The 20609-nt window shown below is 45.4% G+C and overlaps 5 protein-coding genes across 5 annotated transcripts; 4 read left to right on the top strand and 1 right to left on the bottom strand.

The window, feature by feature from the left end:
- Positions 1–8189: 8189 nt before the first annotated feature.
- On the top strand, positions 8190–9506 carry AOL_s00097g228 (uncharacterized protein; the record flags this gene model as incomplete). The annotated part of the gene is made up of 3 exons (XM_011126061.1): positions 8190–8663; positions 8770–8926; positions 9331–9506. 3 exons carry the CDS (start codon positions 8190–8192, stop codon positions 9504–9506), a joined length of 807 nt encoding a protein of 268 aa, XP_011124363.1.
- Positions 9507–11749: 2243 nt separating this feature from the next.
- AOL_s00097g227 (uncharacterized protein) lies at positions 11750–13723 on the bottom strand (the record flags this gene model as incomplete). Its single annotated transcript, XM_011126060.1, has 4 exons — positions 11750–11948; positions 12027–13426; positions 13546–13629; positions 13703–13723. The coding sequence occupies 4 exons, from the start codon at positions 13721–13723 to the stop codon at positions 11750–11752; spliced, it is 1704 nt and encodes a 567-aa protein (XP_011124362.1).
- Positions 13724–14377: 654 nt separating this feature from the next.
- AOL_s00097g226 (uncharacterized protein) lies at positions 14378–15165 on the top strand (the record flags this gene model as incomplete). The annotated part of the gene is made up of 6 exons (XM_011126059.1): positions 14378–14581; positions 14686–14703; positions 14769–14849; positions 14923–14971; positions 15038–15076; positions 15158–15165. 6 exons carry the CDS (start codon positions 14378–14380, stop codon positions 15163–15165), a joined length of 399 nt encoding a protein of 132 aa, XP_011124361.1.
- A 1261-nt stretch (positions 15166–16426) lies between these two features.
- Positions 16427–17800, top strand: AOL_s00097g225 (uncharacterized protein; the record flags this gene model as incomplete). Its single annotated transcript, XM_011126058.1, has 4 exons — positions 16427–16705; positions 16825–17071; positions 17180–17673; positions 17750–17800. 4 exons carry the CDS (start codon positions 16427–16429, stop codon positions 17798–17800), a joined length of 1071 nt encoding a protein of 356 aa, XP_011124360.1.
- A 1268-nt stretch (positions 17801–19068) lies between these two features.
- AOL_s00097g224 (uncharacterized protein) lies at positions 19069–20353 on the top strand (the record flags this gene model as incomplete). Its single annotated transcript, XM_011126057.1, has 3 exons — positions 19069–19077; positions 19176–19337; positions 19412–20353. The coding sequence occupies 3 exons, from the start codon at positions 19069–19071 to the stop codon at positions 20351–20353; spliced, it is 1113 nt and encodes a 370-aa protein (XP_011124359.1).
- Between the last annotated feature and the right edge of the window lie 256 nt (positions 20354–20609).

Here is a 20609-nt window from a genome sequence, read left to right as displayed (position 1 = left end):
GGTTGGCATTTATGAAGAAGATAACTTTTGTGTAATTTAGTTTCCTCAGAAAAAGACACGCGACGGTGCGAATAAGAACAGAATAACAAAAAACGAGGAAGAATGGGGAGGGTTGAGGTTCAAGGGATGTGTCCAGGAGGATGGAGAAAGAAGAGATGGCAGTGAGATGAATCAGCGGAAGTAGAAAAACGCCCCAGCAAATTGGCTGTTGGTTTTTTTAGGCAATTTTTATTTTTTTTTGTTTTATTTATTTTTCCGCCGCAAAAGTAGGACACAACCAAAAAAAAAAAAGAAAAGAAAAGGATCCAGGAACGGCAATGTGAATGGGGACAAAGACGAAAGAGAAAGTGAAAAAGAAGAAGCCCAGTCTGGAAATAAAGGGAAAATTGAAGCCAGCTTTCCTGTTCCGTTCTGTTCTGTTCTGTTGTGTCTTGCTGTGCCTCTCGTATAGAAGAAAGAATAAGCCCGCAGCACTGTTGGCTTTTGGCTTTTTCCCTTTTCCTCCGAGGTCGTTTGGCGCGAGACCGAGAATATAACAGAGTATTGTTCTCAGGAAGGAGCAAACACTTCAGCAACTGCGCTAAAGAGCGATGACACTAAATAAGTAGAGAACAGGCAAGAACTGAACGGAATGGGTAAGACTGAATCGGAAAAAGAGAAGGCTCGAACTTCGGTGGACAGGTTCCCGCCGCTGTGCTACTAGCTACTAGCCGGTGCGGGTTCCATCTCTCGAACTTTCCATTCGACGCCCAATTGAGTACCGTGCGTCTGATGACATGACAGTTGACGGTTCCAATAAACCACGGAATGATAGGTTCTCCCCAAAAAAAGAGCCTGTCAATCGTCATCAGAAACAGAAACAAAGAGGCGGAGAACTAGTGAAGTGGGTTCGGATTGATTCCATTCTGTCTCGCGCCAGCTTGGGACCCCACAAAGCGCCGAACTTACAGCCAACCACCACACAACACCAACACACTTCTTTGCTGCTCTGCCACATAAAGCTTATATAGAAACCTCTGGATCGTCTTGCATTGCTTCGTCGAAACGTGCCTCCTGTCAAACTTTCCCAAATAGAAGTCTCGATAAACGTGTAATGCGGGTAGCGGGCTAGCAGTGCGTAGTTTCGTAAGCGCAGTTTGGGGTGTTGCCTAGGCGTAGACAATTCGAACAATGCAATGAGCACCGTGAATGGATGGCCCTGTCCAAGGTATCCCCCTCCAAAGTCGCTCAGTGCCCTTGCCATCTTCCTTTCTTATCGGTTGGTTTTCTGCTCCCAATCCAGGAAGGTAAAGTAAAGAAGGTAAAGTAATTGTTCATGTTGGTTCACCAACCGCCGAAGGGCCCTGCATGAAACAGAACGAAGGAGTTCGAGACACTTATTCAGTTGTCTAAATGCTAGACTACCATCTACTCCAAGGTACCACGGTTCCAAGAGTGAACAGACACGTCTGGTTAAAAGAAATTGGGGGAAGAGGGTGTGTGTTCAAGGGAATTAAAGAGTTAAAATGAAAGAAGTGGGACAGGCACATTGGCGTTCCGTATCCTGCAGCTTGCTTCCGTTGTTCTCGAACTCCAGCTCGCTCGCCTCATCCTAACCGCCCGCTCGGGATAGGCCATGCGAAACCGTCATCGTACCATTTTAAATATAACCCCAGATATATGTCATAAAAACGGGAGACTGCATTCTCGGAAATTTTCCATTCCGAAAGAAGGATCGGAATAGAACCAAAAATAGGAAGAAACTGATATCAAGATACCCCAAACCACATTTCTCCCCCAGGCCACGCCTCAAAATTGTATGAAAGCTGTATATGGGGCAGAAAGCTTGTAAGGCGTATGCAGCCGAAGGGAGCAAAAAAAAAAACCGCCGTCACAAACCGTATAGCTGATGTTGAAATCTGGCTTCAAAGCTCGTGACTGCTGGCTCCTCAAGTCGTGATACTATCTCGGAGTATTGAAATATCGAGGAATTCTCCAACTAAGACACAAAAAGTGGCGTCTCTGTGGATGAAACATACATGACGTGTAATAGGGAAGCTTGAGAGGGGTCGAGACATCGTAGATATAATATCATGCAGTGTTCGGATGATAGCAAAGAAAGAGGGGCGGGTATAATACCAATGTGATCAAGTAAGCTCCCAACCACTTAGTCCTCACAGCCGAACCACAAAACCAGAGAATGCAAAGGACACCTTGAGAAATACGCGAGGATAAAGAGGCGATAACGTCCAGTCCCCTTCCCTAGGATTTGTCTCTGAGTTTCCTGGTATCTGTCTCACCAAGGAGCTGTGGAAGATACCCGTTTAGGCGTTTTGGCTGTGGAATCGTAAGCAATGAAATGGGAGACCAGAAATTTTGAAGAGAATGGGAGTAGACGAGGAAAAAATTTTCCCTTTTGGCAGAGCTTTATAGTAGCTACGTTAAAAGCTACGTAGTACGAACGTGCTATTTGCTCAAGGGCTTCACTCGAAAGAAGAAAAAAAAGATAGGGCTTATATATTTGTTGAAGGGTAGAGCAAAGGGAACGACATGCGAAACGGCAGGCACCGCGGACAGGTACCAACTTAAAGGGTAAAGGCCCATAGGCGAAAAGCTCTGGTTCAGGGCACCTGGCGAGCACTGACAGCGCAGCCTGGTGTGGTAAGGGATACACAGACGTAAAAAGAAAAGACTCGCCAGAAAATAGAGGAAGGATAGAATATGATATGATAAAGCCGACGAGAAATGAAGGAGACAACTTCTCAAAAGACCGAGTCCAATCATCTGAAGCGCAACTCTCCGCGTCCACAGGTCTCTTACCACAGCAAGCCAGCGAGTAAACGCCATGCCTGCTTCTAGGAATAACGTGACCCAGATTGTGGTATCGGGAACGGGAGACGCCTTTCATCCCAGCAACAGCCCTCTTGCAGCCTGTGTTTCTTCTTTTGTTTGAATATACACTGACCATTGGGAATGCAAGGTGGTACCTGACATAAAGGTCTTGTGAATGAGGTCTTGTGGTCAAGTCGGATTTACGGGTGTGGGAAGCATATGCAATATCAAAGCAAACGCAGTCTTAATAGGAAACGTGGAACAGTGAGGCGTAGGTGCTTGGTTTCAAAGTACCAAAATGTTGGTGAAGAGATTTTTTCCTTCTTGGTGACTTACACTTCGGCGTGCGGCCTTATGATCTCCGCTACTTGAGGTATCTGCAAAAGATCAAACAAGAAAAGATATGTTAGCAGATTAAGCTCTGCATCGCGCAGGAACAAGAGAGACAAAAGGCGTCAAGGGTATATATCTGTGGGCTCTCTTTTATGTAAGATGCAATTGGAAGGAAGGGGGACGCAAACCCATTTTGTGTGCCTTTTAAACACTTAGTCAATGAAAAATAAAAATAAAGTATATGGACACCACCCTAAAAAAATTTTACGCTCCTTCGATTAAGATCTGTGATCGTTCCGGGGAATTATTGGTAGTGTTCGGGGGGTTCGCTGTTCAGAGGAGACCGGTGGAGAGGACCGTTAGGAGACGCGAGGTATTGTTTGAAGTGTAGGATTTCGGTTGACAGAATTGCCGTTCTCCAGTTAAAAACCTATCGAAATTATCCCTGGTGAAGTTCCTCTGCCTCCAAAAGAAATAGGTTTTCAGAGAGAGAAGTAGCAGGATGGACAAATCCTTGTTTTTGTCTCTACATGTGCATGTAACACGATGCGACAAGGGTATACGGCTCGTATCGGTCTGTACTTCCCCCGTTTGCTGTCTCCGGCTTTTCTTTTTCGATAGAAGAAATATCGGGTTTTGTAAAGTACTGGTACCTAAGAATGATATGTTTCGGGAAATTTCTTCAGGTGCGAGGGGCTCTGGGTGTTATGCAAAAGATTGAGACCGAGGAGAATGGGAGAGCAAGTTTCGGGCTCAATTCCAAACCAATCAATAGTAGGTACTTATGCAGCTAGGTTGAAGGTGCTATAAGTGTAGAAGAGAGCTGCAGCAGGCACAATTTACCCCGAGAGTCTTCCTTTAAGGTACGTAATTCTGGCTATTGACCCGGGAGCCTTTGAACGACTAACCCTTAGCTATCTCGCTTCGAGGTTTACTGCATCAGTGATTTCGGGAAGTATGTATATCAGATACTAAAGGAAAGATGCTTGATTAGTTCAATGCCAATATAAGCTAAATTGCTTTCGTCTCGATCTCTCCAGCAAATTGAAGGGGAAAGATTAAAAAGTGGAATTACGCCCGATGAAGGATGGTTATTTCGAAGAGAAGTTTGTGCGGTGCTTTCTTGTTGGACTTGCTTTCCCTGGCCGGTTGGGTGGTTGTATCAAAATGCCGGGCGAACCTCTGTCTCGGGTCTAAAATTTGTTGACCGATACCACCTAGGTCAAGGATTAATGACTTGACAAAATCGAATATCGTTTCTCAGCTGCCTTTCTTCGCCTTCGAGTTTAGTGGACCAAAGGTGATAACCAATTAGGGACAGGATTCCTAAGGTTGAGGATTCGATGACGAAACGGCAAAACTATTCGTCTTTAGGAGGTGGAGATATTCCCTTCTGCGCACTTGCAGTTTTTTCATGTAACATGCACTGTAGGCCAAGCCGAAGGAACGAGAACTCGGATCCAAAGGACGGCTGTCGCGGCAATGGACGAGCGAAGTCAAAGCACTACACGGGGGGTTTTCTGCTCTCTGCTTTTTTTTTTTTTTCGAAGGCAAAAGGGCTAACCGTTGGCGTGGGACCATACAAATTGATCACTGACTTGACAGCTTGGTTCTAGATGCGTGTATCTGATGCACATGTAGAGATTTTCAAGACTAGGGAGAGCGTGATGGCTCGACGAGATGTAAGCCTAAGCAGCAAGAACCAGCACGTTGACTGTCGACGTGTGTGGGGAACAGGGGGTTAGTATCCATACAGCAGTATGCATCAGCATTATCGTCCTTTCTGTTTTGGATGGAACAAGGTGGTGCGCCGGGAAGTTGAGTCGAACCAGGTCAGTGTTTAGTCAGGTCGGTTGTGCGGAGTACAGTACAAGGAGGTAAGCTATGCAATCGTGCTGCTCTCTCGATGGCTAGTTCAACGATCATGGGGGGGAGGGGGTGTGGTGTGTGGGTGTGCGGGTGGACGGGGGTGCGATGGGAAGGGTGGTGTGCCCATGCTCAGAAGTGAGGGTGCTGGAAATTGGCCCTATTGGAGACCACATCCGTTTCCCATCGCTGCACCGCATATATTCATTCATTCATCCATCCATCCATTCATTTATTCATTCTCAAAAAGCTTTCCGGCTTCAAATAAGAAATTCAGCCAACCTCCTCCGAATAAACGATTATCCCTGTACACATGCAGTCAATATGCATGCATATGGTCTACCACAGAATAGATAAAAGAAAACATGCCTTCAGATATAAGGCTCCGTCGCAGCGACAGAATTCGCGGTATATGTTTTAAACCAACTAGGCTAAAAACGTTCAGCAACCAGAACCATACTAAAACTTCAAACACCAAAAAAGGTTTTTTTGTATCGATCAATACTGGCGTTCCTGCTTCTTTGATCTATTTTATTTTATTTTTCTAGAGGCAAATCGGCAAACTCACAGTCCTTATTTCGGAGATGTTCACCTCGATATTTCCGAGTATTAGCAATTATAATATAATTGTGACCCAATTCCAGTCTAAATCTACTGCCGTTCCGTCCTGCCTATTCTTGACAGAAGCTGACCCACATCACGGACCGTGGGGAATCAAATTGACGAAGACTCAAGCTAATGCACTGATTAGAATGATACCTATCAAGCCATCATTTGCCTAATAAGAGAGCCGTGGCTGAAAGCCAACCCGCAATCATTCGGACTTGTCTAGACCTTCGATTATGTTACGTTACACACGTACCCTCCGGTAAATGTTTTCCGGTTTGAAGATATAATTGATCTCACGAAGAAACTGAGGTTCGAAAAGCCCTTATGTTACACCAATATCTGACATTCAGTTTACACTTTCAACCTTATTTAGCCGAGGGAAGTTGTGGATGGATAGTTCTTTCACAGACATGTCTCAAATCTCACATCCGAGCACTTGAGCTCAGATGCCTAACAGATTTCCCAGGAAGAAAAAATGTGATATTCGGTCCGATTTGAAAAAAAAAAAGGATTTGGATTCGAGCTCTACAAGTAGGGTTCCATGTTCTCAATCGGCGGCTACACTGGCCTTGGTAGGACAAAGCGGACCCGATGCCTGCAACCACAAAGCCCCCATGACCCCTGTTACATCTACACACATACTCCATCTGGACCTTTTCCTGATGCGCCAAATGGCTCGACATGACTAGTGTTGGTGGCTTGCAGGCGTCTATCTCAAAGGAATTATTGAAATGGATCGAAAGGGAACCAATATAAAGCCATCGAGGTTGGGGCGGATAACATTTTGTGACTTGTGTGATCACACGTGCATCACACATTTCGAAGACCCACAGCACAAGATTTTCTCAAGGATTATATGGATCCAAGGACCCATAGTCCGGAAAAAGAAAGGAAAAAGAAGAAACAACCAAGAGGTGAGAAGAAAGGGAAAAAGAAGTCAGTGCGTTCGTCGTTTTGTGATTAAACTCCATTGTTCCTAAGACGTAACATGTGCGCAATTCAGTCGCGAAGTGCAGTTGACTAGGCCTGATCGTATTTGCAACAGACCACTTTGCCTAACCATGGTCAGCTGAACCAAGAAATCAGAGGCCCAATTGGCCAGCGTTGAGATGAACATGATATCAAAGCTCGGACCGAGCAGATCGTAGTCGGATAGAGAAGAACTCGATCCACAGGAATGAAACGTTGAAACATGGCAGCACATCGACAGGCCGGGATTAGGAACGTGCGTCTGACATGTTTGTCTGATAGCCTATGCCAGGCCAATTAGCGACCTCGACGCTGCCGGAAATTTAAAGAAACTGAACCCTTGGCCACTCAAAGAAGATTTCGAGCAAGCAGACTTATTACGTATTGTATAGCGTAAAGTTTTAACGAAATCGCATCAACGATAGACCGTGTGTTTCTCCCATGGCCATATTAGGTATTTGCAATATCGATAGCCGAACCAAGATAAGTAACGAAGGTGGTTGATATTATAAAGCCCGTGGGGTTTTTTGAATTTCAAGAGCTAAACTTTGCGGGATCGATGCTCTGATTGGACGGATAGCGGCCCCTTTAGAAATTGGCATGAAATGAATGCATGGCATGGATACCATTGTATCTAGGGTCTCGTCTCATCCGTCCTTCCGGGTCGTGGCTTTGAACTTACTTGTACCCTAGGCCGGGTCTGTATACCATCCTATAGTCGCTAATTAGTTCAATACTATCTTTGAAGCCAGACAAAAGTTAGCCTGGATGGAATATCTCTCGACATTAAGTATCTTACATACTTAGTTTTGCGGTATATTTCTCACCCTAGTTCAAAGATCATTGGTTGGATTGCCTGTCTAACATGTCATGATAGCGTGCCGTCTAGCTATATTATGCTCACCGTGGATTATCCTTTCCTTCATGATAATTATCGTATGATTTGAAGCCCAACTCCATCAATCAATTGATTGCAAGGTCCCGGTCTAGACTTCCCTTCTCGTCCTAGACTTTAAGGTTGGATGCAGATGCAGGTTGTAGGTTGCCGGCTGTACAACGTTCAGCGCAACACCAAAAAATTTCAGTTTGATGTTGCCGAAAAAGACGTCGCGAACGTTCGAACTTAGCTTCAAACTTCATAGGCAACAACAACCACCGGGCTAGAAGGACTCGACAGCTGCCGTTGAAAACTACCAATCTGCCGCTTGTCGACCTGCCATGTAGCTGGACATCGCCAATTACGATAGAAGTGATATATCCGTGTGTATCAAGCCGGGAGATTACCAAGGACCTTATCCGCTTCATCTCCGAGTGCCATCAAACCCTGCCGCATGAGATTCCACAATTGCAAACACAATAATCGCATTCGAGACATCTTTCTTACTTTCTTTTGATATCAAATCAGCCCCACGCTTGAAATAATATCAAGACATAAGAAAAACAAGGAATTAAACGAATTAATTCTCGTTTTGCTCTCTAAACAAAGCGACAAGTCGAGTGGTTAGTATCTCTCCTTGGTCTAATAGATTTCATATTGATTGCTCTGTTCAAAGCTGATTATTTCTTCCTTTCGTTCTTACTTTCCTTTTAGATTAAGGAAGATGGCCTCGAAATCATCTCACCGTGCCCTTCGGCAAAGTCTTCTGGGATTTAATGCCCGATGGAAACAACCGTCCGCTTTCCAAATTCTGAGGAATAATTTGAACGGCCACCGACTGAGCCATGGTCAAGGTTCTGCCGTCTCCAGTACTTCATATACGCCCGAGCAAGCCGCGATATTATCGGCTGCCCTGAGCCATGTACCCTCACAGGGTTTCACTGATTCCGCTTTACTCTCCGGGGTCAAGGAAGCGGGGTACTTGGATGTTACCACTAATTTATTTCCTCAAGGCCCCTTTGATATCGTCAAGTATCATCTAGTCACTCAAAGAGAGGGATTAAGCAAATATGCAGGATCCGAGGAATGGAAAGATTTACAAGCTACAAACCCAAGATTTGGGACCACCAGCAAAATCAGAGCCCTTTGCATCGAACGATTAAAACAGAACAAAGATGTTATACGTCGTTGGCCAGAGGTAGTGTCTCACCCCAGGCAAACTTGCTAACACCTTTTCGTTATTGCAAACATCAACTAAAGCTAACATGCATATTTTCTCGATGATTTCTCTTCAACCGGCATAGGCAGTTGCTCTTATGAAATATCCAACCAATCTACAATCGTCTACATCCGAACTATTTAGCCTAGCAGATACCATGTGGAATATCGCGGGAGACAAAGAAGTCGATGTATCTTGGTATACTAAACGAGGTATCTTGTCAGGCATCTATGCAGCAACTGGTAAGTGTGACTTTTCTCTTGTTCGTTAAAAGTACTTTTAAGTATCCACAAGAGCGTGTTCGCTCGTAACGACCGTGGCTTATACTTTCGGCTACTTTATGACTTGCATATTATATCTCCCCTTTATCTTATTCCAACCCTCGCTGCATTCCGTTTGCCCCAGCCAATCCCATCCTCGAACTTAGCACAGCGAATGGGTTATCAGCCCATGCATTCCTGTGTGCGGATGTACGCACTTACGAGGGTAGACTCAGATGTACTACCGTCTTGGTTATGTGATGCGGGCGTCGGCAAACATTTTCTCTTAATTCCTTCTAGAATATATAACCATTCTAAGGAAATATTAGTTGCTGCGGAACCAATCAATGGTCGGAACGACGGCTAACACAAGAAAACTCACACAGAAGTTTACATGACCCAAGACAAGTCGGATCGTTTCACAAATACTTGGGCTTTCCTTGACGAGAGGCTAGCCGATAGCGCATCTGTGGGATCTACTGTCGGCCGGGTGGGACAGTACCTTGACTACGCCCGTTACAACGTCGTCAATGTTCTGAGAAGCAAAGGTGTTAAGATCTAACCGACCCACCGCTACTACCACAGAGAGAATGACCTATTATCGCCCTCCGCTAGCTCGTGAGTGGCTTCCTGCAGTCGTTTTTACTTATTCTCCTACCGCCCAGCCCGGTTCGAACTCGGGATCAAAAAACGCTACATTGTGCAGTTGCCACTTCGTCAATCCCGATAAACTGTAACCATCCATCTCTTGCATTCCGAAAGTCTGTTCTGAGGGCCCAGCTAAATCACATACTCGGCGCAAGCCAAAAGAAAGAGAGAGTAAAAAGATCTGGAAAAAAAAAAGATACAATCCTTGATGATGTCTAACTGATGACTTGTCTCTAGAAACTAAATACCGCTTGTCCACCAATACAAGGGCAACCCTCCTCATATCTTCCCGACTTAAAGCCTTGCCATTGGATAGGCTACCTGTTCCGTCTATCCTGTCTGTTTGCTGCAATTACCTTGTCACAGTCGGATATGCAGCACATTGAGGGTGTGGAAAAGTTCGATGCCATCTGTACGCTGTACCTACCTTCTCATCTCCATCACACTTCTAAGCCAAATATACCCCGGTCTTCTTACTTGCTCTCTAGCTCTTGACTTGCTCTTTCTCGTAGGCCCCCCACACCATCCTTCGACTCTAACCTGGATTCTTATCTTTTTACACAACCATATACCTACCTTCTCACCCCCCCTCATGGCCCAGAAACCACCCCCCTTACACGTTTAATACTTTTCTCTCCCATTTCACAAAGAAAACAGCATGCAAAACCGCCGTTTCTGCTTCTCCATATGTGGGCATATTGACTGGAATGTGCATATGCAACATGCAACGACTGAGTTGAGACAGTTGTCAGAAAGGAAAAAATGGCACCTCGTGCTCGTGCTTGACCTCGGGAGCGAGCGTTGTATCACAAAAAACATTTTTTTTTTTCAAAAAAAGACCACCATCTGAAAAAGAAAAACAAATGACTTCAGCCTTTCATGCATGAGCGCAGGTTTTCGCGGAGGCTGCTAGGGGGTACGTGTGAATGATATGGTGTGCTCTGTTGACAGCTGTTAACCATACATACACTCCACGGTCCCAGCCCAACCACCCCCTTCTCTCTCCCCAAAAAATAACCCACACACAAAATATATTCAACCACCAACCAACATCACTGAACCACCCACCACACCCCACCATTATAAAAACCAAAATAAATAAATAAAATGTAATAAGAAACCACTACTATACCGGATAGCTATACTTCTTTTGGATGATTTATTACTCCTTCCGTCTTTTCGGAATCGGAGAGACTTAAGAGCTACAGCTTGCAAACGGCTCGGTTGCTTCAGATATCAAAAAGTCCATATGCATACCGCATACCTACTATATGCTCCCCAGCTTCAGCTCACAGTTAGTATAATGTGCATGACTATACCCTCTGGTTGCATCCATCCGCGCAGCTAGCAGCCGTCAGAAACACCGTCGATCACTATCATATCAAAGACTCCATTCCTGAGCTCATATCGTATCGATGTATCAAAATATATTACACCGGCAGCTCCGGATCAGATGTTAAAGTAAAATACATACTGTACGCTCCACCGTTATCAGTCAAATATTTCGTCTCAAGGGACGGGACATACCGATTAAATCATGCCTGAACGACTCGCCTAACCCCCCCTTACCCCTCTCCATACCAGGCTGTAAAGCTTGAGTAGAGATTGATAGGAACATTATCGGTGGGTTAAATATTATCACGCTATGATATACCTAGCTATATATGTTACTCAGTGATTTATCAACTATTACTTATCAATATCGCTGGTACTAGTAGATGACTTCGAGCATGCATGAGAAACCATGCATCTTAACCTTGCGACATATAATATATTAAAATGTGGTTTCTTGGTGATTCGGACCCGGACCCGTCTGACTTGCGAGATTATGTATACGCCCGTGTACACTGTAGAAAAGATCTCTCGAACCGCATCAATTAATACAATTTGCGATTGAATTCATGAATTGGTGAATCCGAAGGTACTAATTGCAAGTTCCTCCGATGCAAAATCCCCTTTCATTGAAACTATAAAAATAAAACAGAAACGAAGGGTATCCCTTTCTATTTTACACATTTGATGATTGATAAAGAAAAAAATAATACAAAAAAGAAAAAACGTACCCGCCAAAATCGTAGGAGAAATGCGAAGGGGGGGGTGCGCAATATGAATCTCCTATGTACCGTAATCAGTCAGCATCAAAATGCTGCTAGCCGACTACCTCTTCTTCTTTCCTGCACCCCCGAAGCCTGCCCCCTCGAAGCCCGCCCTACCCTTCGACTTCTTTGACGGCACCTTCCTCGCTTTCTTTCCACCTTTACCGGCCTTCTTCTGCTCCCTCCGTGCTGCAAGGTTGGCTTCACGCTTCTTCTGCCGCATGACTTTACCCTTTTCGACGTTGTCATTGCGTTCCTTCCTGCTCATTCCGATAATTTATAGTCAGCAATCCAAACTTTGTGTCACCATAACATAAGATTGACGGGCAAACACTCACCATTCCCTCTCGCTCTTCTTCTTAGCTTTATCCTGCCTCTTTAGCGACTTCTTCAACAATCCCTCGTCGTCTTGTAACTTCTCTCCACTCGCCATCTTCAACGCCTTACTCCATCGATCCTTCTCTTGAATACCCGCCCGTTTCTCATCACTCATTCCCGCTAACCTTGCCTTCTTTGCCTCAGCATGTTTTAGGGCTCCAAGCACATCCGATGGACCCCTCTTCTTGCCAGCTACCTTGATACCCTCCAGGTTCGCAGTTAACTTAGCACCATCCTCGAAATCGACGTTTCCAAAAGTATAGTTCGCCGGTGCCGTAGATACCCCATTATGCTTTTTAGATTCCGGCTTCTTTTTTCCATCCGTAGATTCCGCCGCCTTTTCGGCTTCAACTTTAGCTTGTAATCTCATCTGCTTCTTTCTCTCTTTACGTTGTTCATCACGTTTTCTTCGCTGGTCCATGAGTTCTGTGCGGGTACGGGGTACCTCGCCACCATCGGCTTTGCGGGCATGACGGAGTTCTTCGATGCGCTTTGCTAGTCGCTCCTTAAGCTGCTGTTGGACGAGGGGGTCTTTTGAAGTCTTAAGCTTTTCGGCGAGGGTTTTTTGGGTGGTAGAGGTATCTGTTGTGTTTGAAGGAGCGGGAGAGGGGGATGATGTAGTGGTGGTGGTAGGTTCTGCTGCTAGACCTGGGATTCGTTGGATCGTTTCGCCTTCTGAGTCTGAATCCTCTGAATCGTCTCCTGAGCCCTCGGAGTCTTGTGCCATTTTGTCCATCTCTGCTGTGATATCTCCCTCTTCTTCTTCCTCTCCTTCGTCTTCGTCTTCATCTTCGTCTTCATCTTCGTCTTCGTCGTCGTCGCTGGAGTCTGAAGACTCGACTGTAGGCTTTTGAATAATTGAGGCTTTGCCAGTTTTTTCCGTACCATTAACCTTAATTTGAACGCCGTTCGGTTTCACATCTTTCCGTTTGGCGGGGTGATGCTGTTCCTTCTTTGGAGATGTAGATTGTTTCGATGGACTCTTCGGTGGATGACTGGCCTTCTTTGGTGTCGGCTTCTCTTCCTCTTCGTCAACTTCGACCATGTCATCGTCCTCATCATCCCCTTGAGCCTCCGCCTGAGCCTGCTTCTCGCCGTCCTTCTTCTTCCCTCCACCTGATTCCTTATTCTGCCTCCTTTCCCTTCGTTTTTCTTCCTTCTTCCTAGCCTTCATCTGCGACTTTGTCTCATAAGGTAAACCGTCTTCATTCAGCTTCCGCCTCTTCTCCTCCCTCGCAGTACGTTCTCTAGACCTTTCATCTTCGACTTCTTTAACTGTAACAGCCTGATCTGGATCTAGCTTTGCACGTTTTGCCGCTTGAGATTCTTCCTTTGTCTGTTTACGCTTTTTCCACTGGTCCTGTTTTCATTTTAATCAAGAGTTTTGTTAGTCATCTATACACACACATAACATATACATACATACATATATATATTCAAGAAAAAAAGGAGTGAGTGAGCGAGTGAGTAGTTTCATACGGAATTATCCTGAGTAAAATACAGCTTTGCAGGTATTAAGTTAAGAAGACTGTCGAATGCTCGAGCATGCTTGACTAATCGGTCCTAAAAGGGTATTAGACTTTAGAAAGACAATTGTATATGACCGGCGACCTAAAGCGCCCGAATAGCGCCGTACCTCAATGTCCTTCTCACTCATGATGATGGTAGCAGGCGCAGTATGGTCGCCAGGTTATATTACGATTAATAGGTAATAAGAAAAACGAAAGGAATTAGATGTGACAAAATAAAATACAAGTAGGTATCGCGATTACCGAACCGGTCGTTATTCAAACGCGCCTGGGGTTGGTTGGTCGGTAGGTTGGTTGCCGTCCAATGAACGTTGATGAAGTCGAGGGTGATATCGAAATGAAGAAAGAAAAAATAAAATCAACCCCAGAAATTTTTTCGTTCTCTCTTGCTCGCCCGTTTTGGAAACAACACATTTTTTGATCGTCGTTTTTTTTCAACGAATCTTCTTCAGTTCAGCCGCGCGTATAAATTTAGACGCCACAATTCTTGGCATTTAAGCCGCCTGAGATCTGAGAATGTGGCTGATGAGGTAACTGGTATGTGCACCGCCACAGTTCTGTGAAATTTTGTTGGTCACAACGCCCGGTCCGTCGTTGCTTAAAACTCGGACTTTAACACGAACGAATTGGAATAGCTCTAATTCCTTTACTCTTCTTCCTCTTCCCTATCTACCAGACTGCGAACAGACCCGCACACATATACATACACCCCTCCAATTACCTCATCGTCCATCCTAGGAAATACCGTCAAGGGTTCATCATTCTCGACAATTTTTATCAAAATGTTCCGAACAGCTCTCCGACAGTCTTCCCGTCTATTGACCTCGTCAATGAGACCAGCGGTATTCACCGGCGTCCGTGTCCTCCCCTCGATGTCGGTGGCGCCGCAGATGGTCTTTGGTGGACGATTCTACTCGTCGGGTGGTCCACCATCCAAGACGGATATTGAGGGTAGAATAGTGGAATTGTTGAAGGGATTCGATAAGGTGGGTTGCCGTTGCTCCCGAAGGGTTTTTGGCGGGGTTACTCTGGATACTTTATATCACAAGAATTTCTTATAACTAACTTATCGGTGTGTGTGTTCGGACAGATTACTGATCCTTCTAAGGTATACATGGTTTGATCTATTGGATTGGATGGTTTGGTTTGGGGAGATGCTAATATGGAGTGAAGATCTCGACGACTTCTCATTTCTCGAATGACCTCGGATTGGATAGTCTTGATACCGTTGAGGTCGTGATGGCCATTGAAGAAGTAAGATACTCAATATATCTAGTATTCATGGTTATTGGGCCAATGGATTGATAATTGTTCTTTTCGCAAATAGGAATTCAGCGTCGAGATCCCAGACAAGGAGGCCGATGCTATCCAGAGTGGTATGTGCATGACGTAGATACTACAGCATATCAGTCCGAGAAATATCTAATAAGTTTTCAATATAGTTGGTCAAGCCGTTGATTATATTGCCGCCCAACCCGGAGGTGAGTTTATTCTTCATGATTTGAATTCTTCTATATGTGGTGAACCTAGACTAACCGCTGTCGCCGCCACTTCCTATATAGCCGTCTAAACGGACTACTTCCCTCCGAAAATAGCGCTACAGTTGAGAGGGTGTCGTTGAAGTGTACAAAAAACATCCAGGTTTTGTTCAATTGAAATCCATATTAGATTCAATACGAAACGGGATATGAATGTCTTTCTTTTTACTTGACACGATAATGATGAAGAGAAGGACAAGAAACCACACCCCTCTCTTCCTTCTATAAAATAAGATGGGATGTATGTTTGGTGAAGAGGTTGCGATATAATTGCGGTCAGCCTGTGTACATAACGAATATCACTTTTTTGTTTTTTTGAACTCTTCCTTGACTTCTCTTCCTTTCTCCTCCTCCTCAAGTTCCTTCTTCTTTTGCTTCTTCTTCTTCTTCTTTCTCTACCCCACGCGACAGATTACTTGTATTCTTTTCCCTCTTACACCATTCCTTACAATCTCTAGATCTAGTTGAGGCGCATAAGTTCTCCGCCTCTTAGCATCGCTTCCGAATGGCAGTTTCAGGCGCCCCCTCCGACCACACCTGTCAAAACCAGTTATGTCTCTCGGATCAGAGTACCCACCAGGGGTCATTGGAGCAAGCTTACGTTTGAAGCAACCTGGTTGCGCTGTTATGGCGGCGGTGCAAAAAAAGCCACTAGCACTAACGCTTTTTTACTGCATGGGAAGAACTGAAGACTAGGCTAAATAAATGAGAGAAAAAACGCACCTGCCTGGTCATCTTATCTCTCTTTTTTACCGCTCTTCCTTACGTATACACTGAGGAAGTTAAGTAAAGTACTTAAGTCACTGGAGAAGTAGCATATATTTAATCTAAAGTTCAGTCCTGGTCGTACGTCGTCCAAGTTAACTCTCTTAATTATAATTGATCTTTTTCAATTTATCCCGGTACTACTTACACACCAGTCCACATACACAACCTTTATCTTCAGGTTTAAAATCAACGGTGTTATAGGTTAATACACGATAGCAAACTATATATCGTATTTTATTTTATTGTTTTAGCCCATCTGTTGAGGTTGTATAATAATTCGCGGACATAAAACGGGGCCCAGTACTGCAGCTGCACATATCAGATCAGTACCGCAGTCGTGCTTCCCCTTTCCAACTGAACTTACCTCACCTTTAATTACACCCACCCAGCTCAAAAACAACCGACACCTTCCACCACCACCACCACTACAACATACCCACCACAATCTACAATCTCACCATCACCATCACCAAACAACCCAAAACGACCCGGCCACCATTTTTCCCGATAATAATCTAATTCTTAATGTCGTCCTCTGTCGTGCGAAGACGCGGCGCCGGCGGTGGTGCAGGAGCCTCCAGCTCTAGCACACCCAATGCCAACGGTGATGGTGGCGAAGGGTCATCGACCAGGACGCCTATTCCGGCTTCTGGTGAAGGCACGTCGGCCACCAGCTATACCTCCGAAGATGGCGGAAAGGTCGTGTTCGATCCCAGGGATATCAGCGAGAGCAAGGAGAGGAGCAAGCAGCCTAAGCTGACATTGATGGAGGAGGTATTGCTTTTGGGTTTGAAAGACAAGCAGGTTAGTCTCATTTTTTGTCCCTTATTTTCAGCCTTAAAAAGCCCTTCCCGATATAGTAAATGGAATGCAATCTACAGAATATTAATGGAATGCTGGGGTGTGCTGCGTGGAACTTACAGGGATACCTATCTTTCTGGAACGACAACATATCGTATGCGCTACGCGGCTGTATCGTGATAGAACTCGCCTTCCGCGGAAGAATCGCTATGCAAAAAGATGCGTCCAGACGGCGGTTCCCATTGGCAGACCGATTGATCGAGGTCGTTGATGATGCGCTTACCGGGGAGGTACTACTGGACGAGGCTCTTAAGATGATGAAATCCAGCGAAAAGATGAGTGTCAGCTCTTGGATAGACCTTATGAGCGGTAATAACACCTCTTCGTCCCGACCGGATCCCTTTTTTTTCGCGATTCGCACCGCGATTTCCCTACTCGATAGACCGATAAACTAAGTGAATACCATTCTACATATAGGCGAAACATGGAACCTCATGAAGATCGGCTACCAACTTAAACAAGTCCGCGAACGTCTGGCCAAAGGCCTAGTCGACAAGGGCATCCTCCGCACCGAAAAGCGCAACTTCCTTCTTTTCGACATGGCCACCCATCCTGTCGCCGACGGCGGCGCCAAAACCGAAATCCGGTTGCGCGCCAAAACAATGCTTACAGCTAGAACAATAGTCCTCCCACCCACCGAGTTTTTGCCAGAAGACATGGAATTCAGGTATCTGAGAACCGTGGCAATGGTATGTGCGGCCTACGCCGCCAACGTACTCGAAAACGCGCTCTCTACTCTGGGGTACGACGCTAGAGAACGGGCTTTTGCGTATGTGGAGGAGTTACTTGCGCTTTTCTCGCAATGGCCGTTTGGAAGGCCAACAAATACTTCGGGGAGTGTGGGACAGAATCTGGGACAGATAACCCTAGAGGAGGTCAATAGTAATAAGGATAAGGAACTGCAGTTGGAGGTAAGCATCGAATTTGCACGCCTGCACTACGGATTCAGATATGAAAATCATAGAGCTATTACTGACTGGGATATAGGTTGTCGCTGCATGCCTAAGCGTGTTCACAAGACTTGACAGTCTACTCTAATCTACGAACTACCCTTGAAGCCTAAATTACTTACTCTCTTTCTCTCTTTTTCTCTCTACTTACACTACAGTTTTTCTTTCTTTTCCTTTTGGAGGAAACAAGAAGGCGATACTTGGTTGATATCCCATCCTTATGAACCTTTTCCTTCAATGAGCGGGTCTATATTTAATGTGACTATTCCATTCTATCCTACTCTTACAATGAGTATCATTCATGAGAAACCCCCAAAAAACATCAGTTTCTATCAACTCCCCATCCCCTCATGTGTAGCTTCTCTTCATACTATCTGAAACTCCTGCTACAACCACCACTTCTCCGAGTTTATGAGAAAGAAAAAAGTTTCCTTGGACGACTCATTGTTCTTCATTTCCCTCGTGATGATGACGCCTTTCTCTCTTTTTTGAATTCTGTGTATCTTTATATTACTCTTTTTTTTTACCTTTAGTATACTTTAGTTAGCGGCTGTTCTGCTCTGGTTTATTATTATTATCAAGAAATTCAAATGATCAAAGAGAGAAAAAGATACAAGAAGTATTAATTCTAGATGTCATCTTTCATGTGATTTTTCTCCCCTCTCTTTGAGTCGAATTAACTGGGCTATTTTACAAGGGTAGCTATCACGTTGAGGGATCGAAGAGTGGATGTTAATGTGGTGTTACTAAGCGCGACCCACAAACGGCCATTAAACCTCCAAGCTATAGCTCCATCCCATCCCCAGAATCTCCACATCACCATCACCATCACCACCATCCCCTCTCGTATCAACCAACTCCACAAAACAATCATGAACTAATTCTACCAACTACCTTGACATACTTATGTACATATACATCTCACCATGTAAATTCTCCCTACGCTTCTAACAACCCTCAATCCACCCTTAATCCACTCATTCACTGACCACTAACCACCACCCTCCAATCCAAACCCACAGGATCGATATCCGCCGCCGTCTACAACGGTGCATCATAACCCCGGACCTCCTAGTCCTAAAACGCCTCATCCAATCCCACCCAAACAGTCTAAACTTTTGCGACCCAACCGATCATGGGAACACACCACTCCACCTCGCCGCTTCACGAGGACAGACCTCGATCGTAACGTTCCTAGTCCAAGCGGGACATGAAAAAGATGGGGTATCGAGGAACTTTGACGGACAGACGCCGTTGATAGTTGCTAGTGGGAGTAATGATGAGAATGCGGATGATGTGGTGTTTTATTTGGTCGGAGAGTTTGAGAATTGTGTGGAATGGAGGGATAAAAGTGGGATGACGGCGGTGAGGCTTTCTTTCTTTCTTTTTCATCTATTTTAATGGTGGAATAAGTGAGGGCTTAGGGGGGGTGCTAATTGGTGTTTTTGGGGGTTGGTGTATAGCTTGCTGTTGCGGCGAAAGCTGGTAATGATGCTAGTATCAATGTATGGCTTCCAATTCATACCCTTCTACCACCGATCGCAAAGACTAACGATCACCAGATCCTCCTCGACGCCGGAGCCGACATAAACGCCGTCGATCCTTTAGGAAATACCCCTCTTCACGTGAGCACCTCTCTTCTTTATCGTCTCCCCCATTCTCAGGAACACCCCACCACTAACAAAACCCATCCATTCAGTACGCATCCGCCTACGGCCACCTAAAAGCAATGCGAACCCTCATGGACCGCGGCGCAAATTTCGACGTCCGCAATCGCGAAGGCTGGTATCCAAAAGACTACTCCTACTCCAAAGCCGCAGAAACCTACTTCAAAACACTGATCGACGGCGTCACCATCAAAAACGTGAATACGATGGGACAATACACCCCCACGGCTTCGAACCCATTCGCTGGATTAATGGGTCCAGGGGGTATAAGTAGTAGCGTTCGAACAGCAGGGAATTTCATCCCTAGCGGTGGATTTGGAATGGGAGGAATGGGGGGAGCGCAAACGGCACCTAGTAGTAGGGATGGAAGTAAACGACCTAATACCGCTGGAAGTTTTTCTTATGGTTCACATTCGATTATGGGTGGTAGTACGGCTACTCTTGTTCCTAGTAATACTGGTGGTGGCGGTGGAACACCTATGCTCCCTCACTTCGCACCAGCGATGGGACAACTGGGTTCTACGGTTACATTGATCTCAAACTCCGGCACCGCAACACCAATGGACTACGAGCTCCCTCCCCCCCCCTCACGAGTTCTAAAATCCGCTGCATCGATGGTGGAGTTCTCAAGAATGGATAGAGGCAGTATGACGGCAAGACCTGGGACGCCGCAGAGCACTTATAGCAGCAATATGGGGGAAAGGGAGTTTTCTAGTCCACTTGCTGGTAGAGGGGGGGGTGAAAGAGAAGGGAGGGCAGATGGCGGAAGACATAGTGCGGCGGGGAGTGTTAGCAGTTATGCGAGCGTGGGGAGTGTGGGGAGTATGCACGGTGGTGGGTTACCGGTTTTGATGCAAGGACAGCAGATGCAGCAGATGGGGCAAGGGCAGCAGCAGGGGAGTGGACAGCACCAACAGAGGGCTTTGTATGAGGCGTTTACGAAGTTGAGGCCTAGGGCTAGCAGCAATGGATAAGGTATACAAGTGGGCAGGTAAGTGGGGTTTGGGATCTCTTTGGAAAGGATATGGTTTATTTTACACGATCGTGGGATATATTTTTTACTGGTTTTAGCGGCGGGTATAAAATTGTTTTAGGCGTCAGGCGGTTCTTTAGATATATACTTTTACACATGCGTCCGCTGGTTTATGAATTTATAGGTACTTAGCTAACGTTGTATGATATGAATCATACCCGATTTCATAACAGTCTTGATATATACATGCCCCTTAA

The sequence above is a fragment of the Orbilia oligospora genome (assembly GCF_000225545.1).
Source record: "Orbilia oligospora ATCC 24927 unplaced genomic scaffold scaffold00097, whole genome shotgun sequence".
NCBI classification, from domain to species: domain Eukaryota; kingdom Fungi; phylum Ascomycota; class Orbiliomycetes; order Orbiliales; family Orbiliaceae; genus Orbilia; species Orbilia oligospora.
This window is presented reverse-complemented; position numbering and strand designations above follow the sequence as displayed.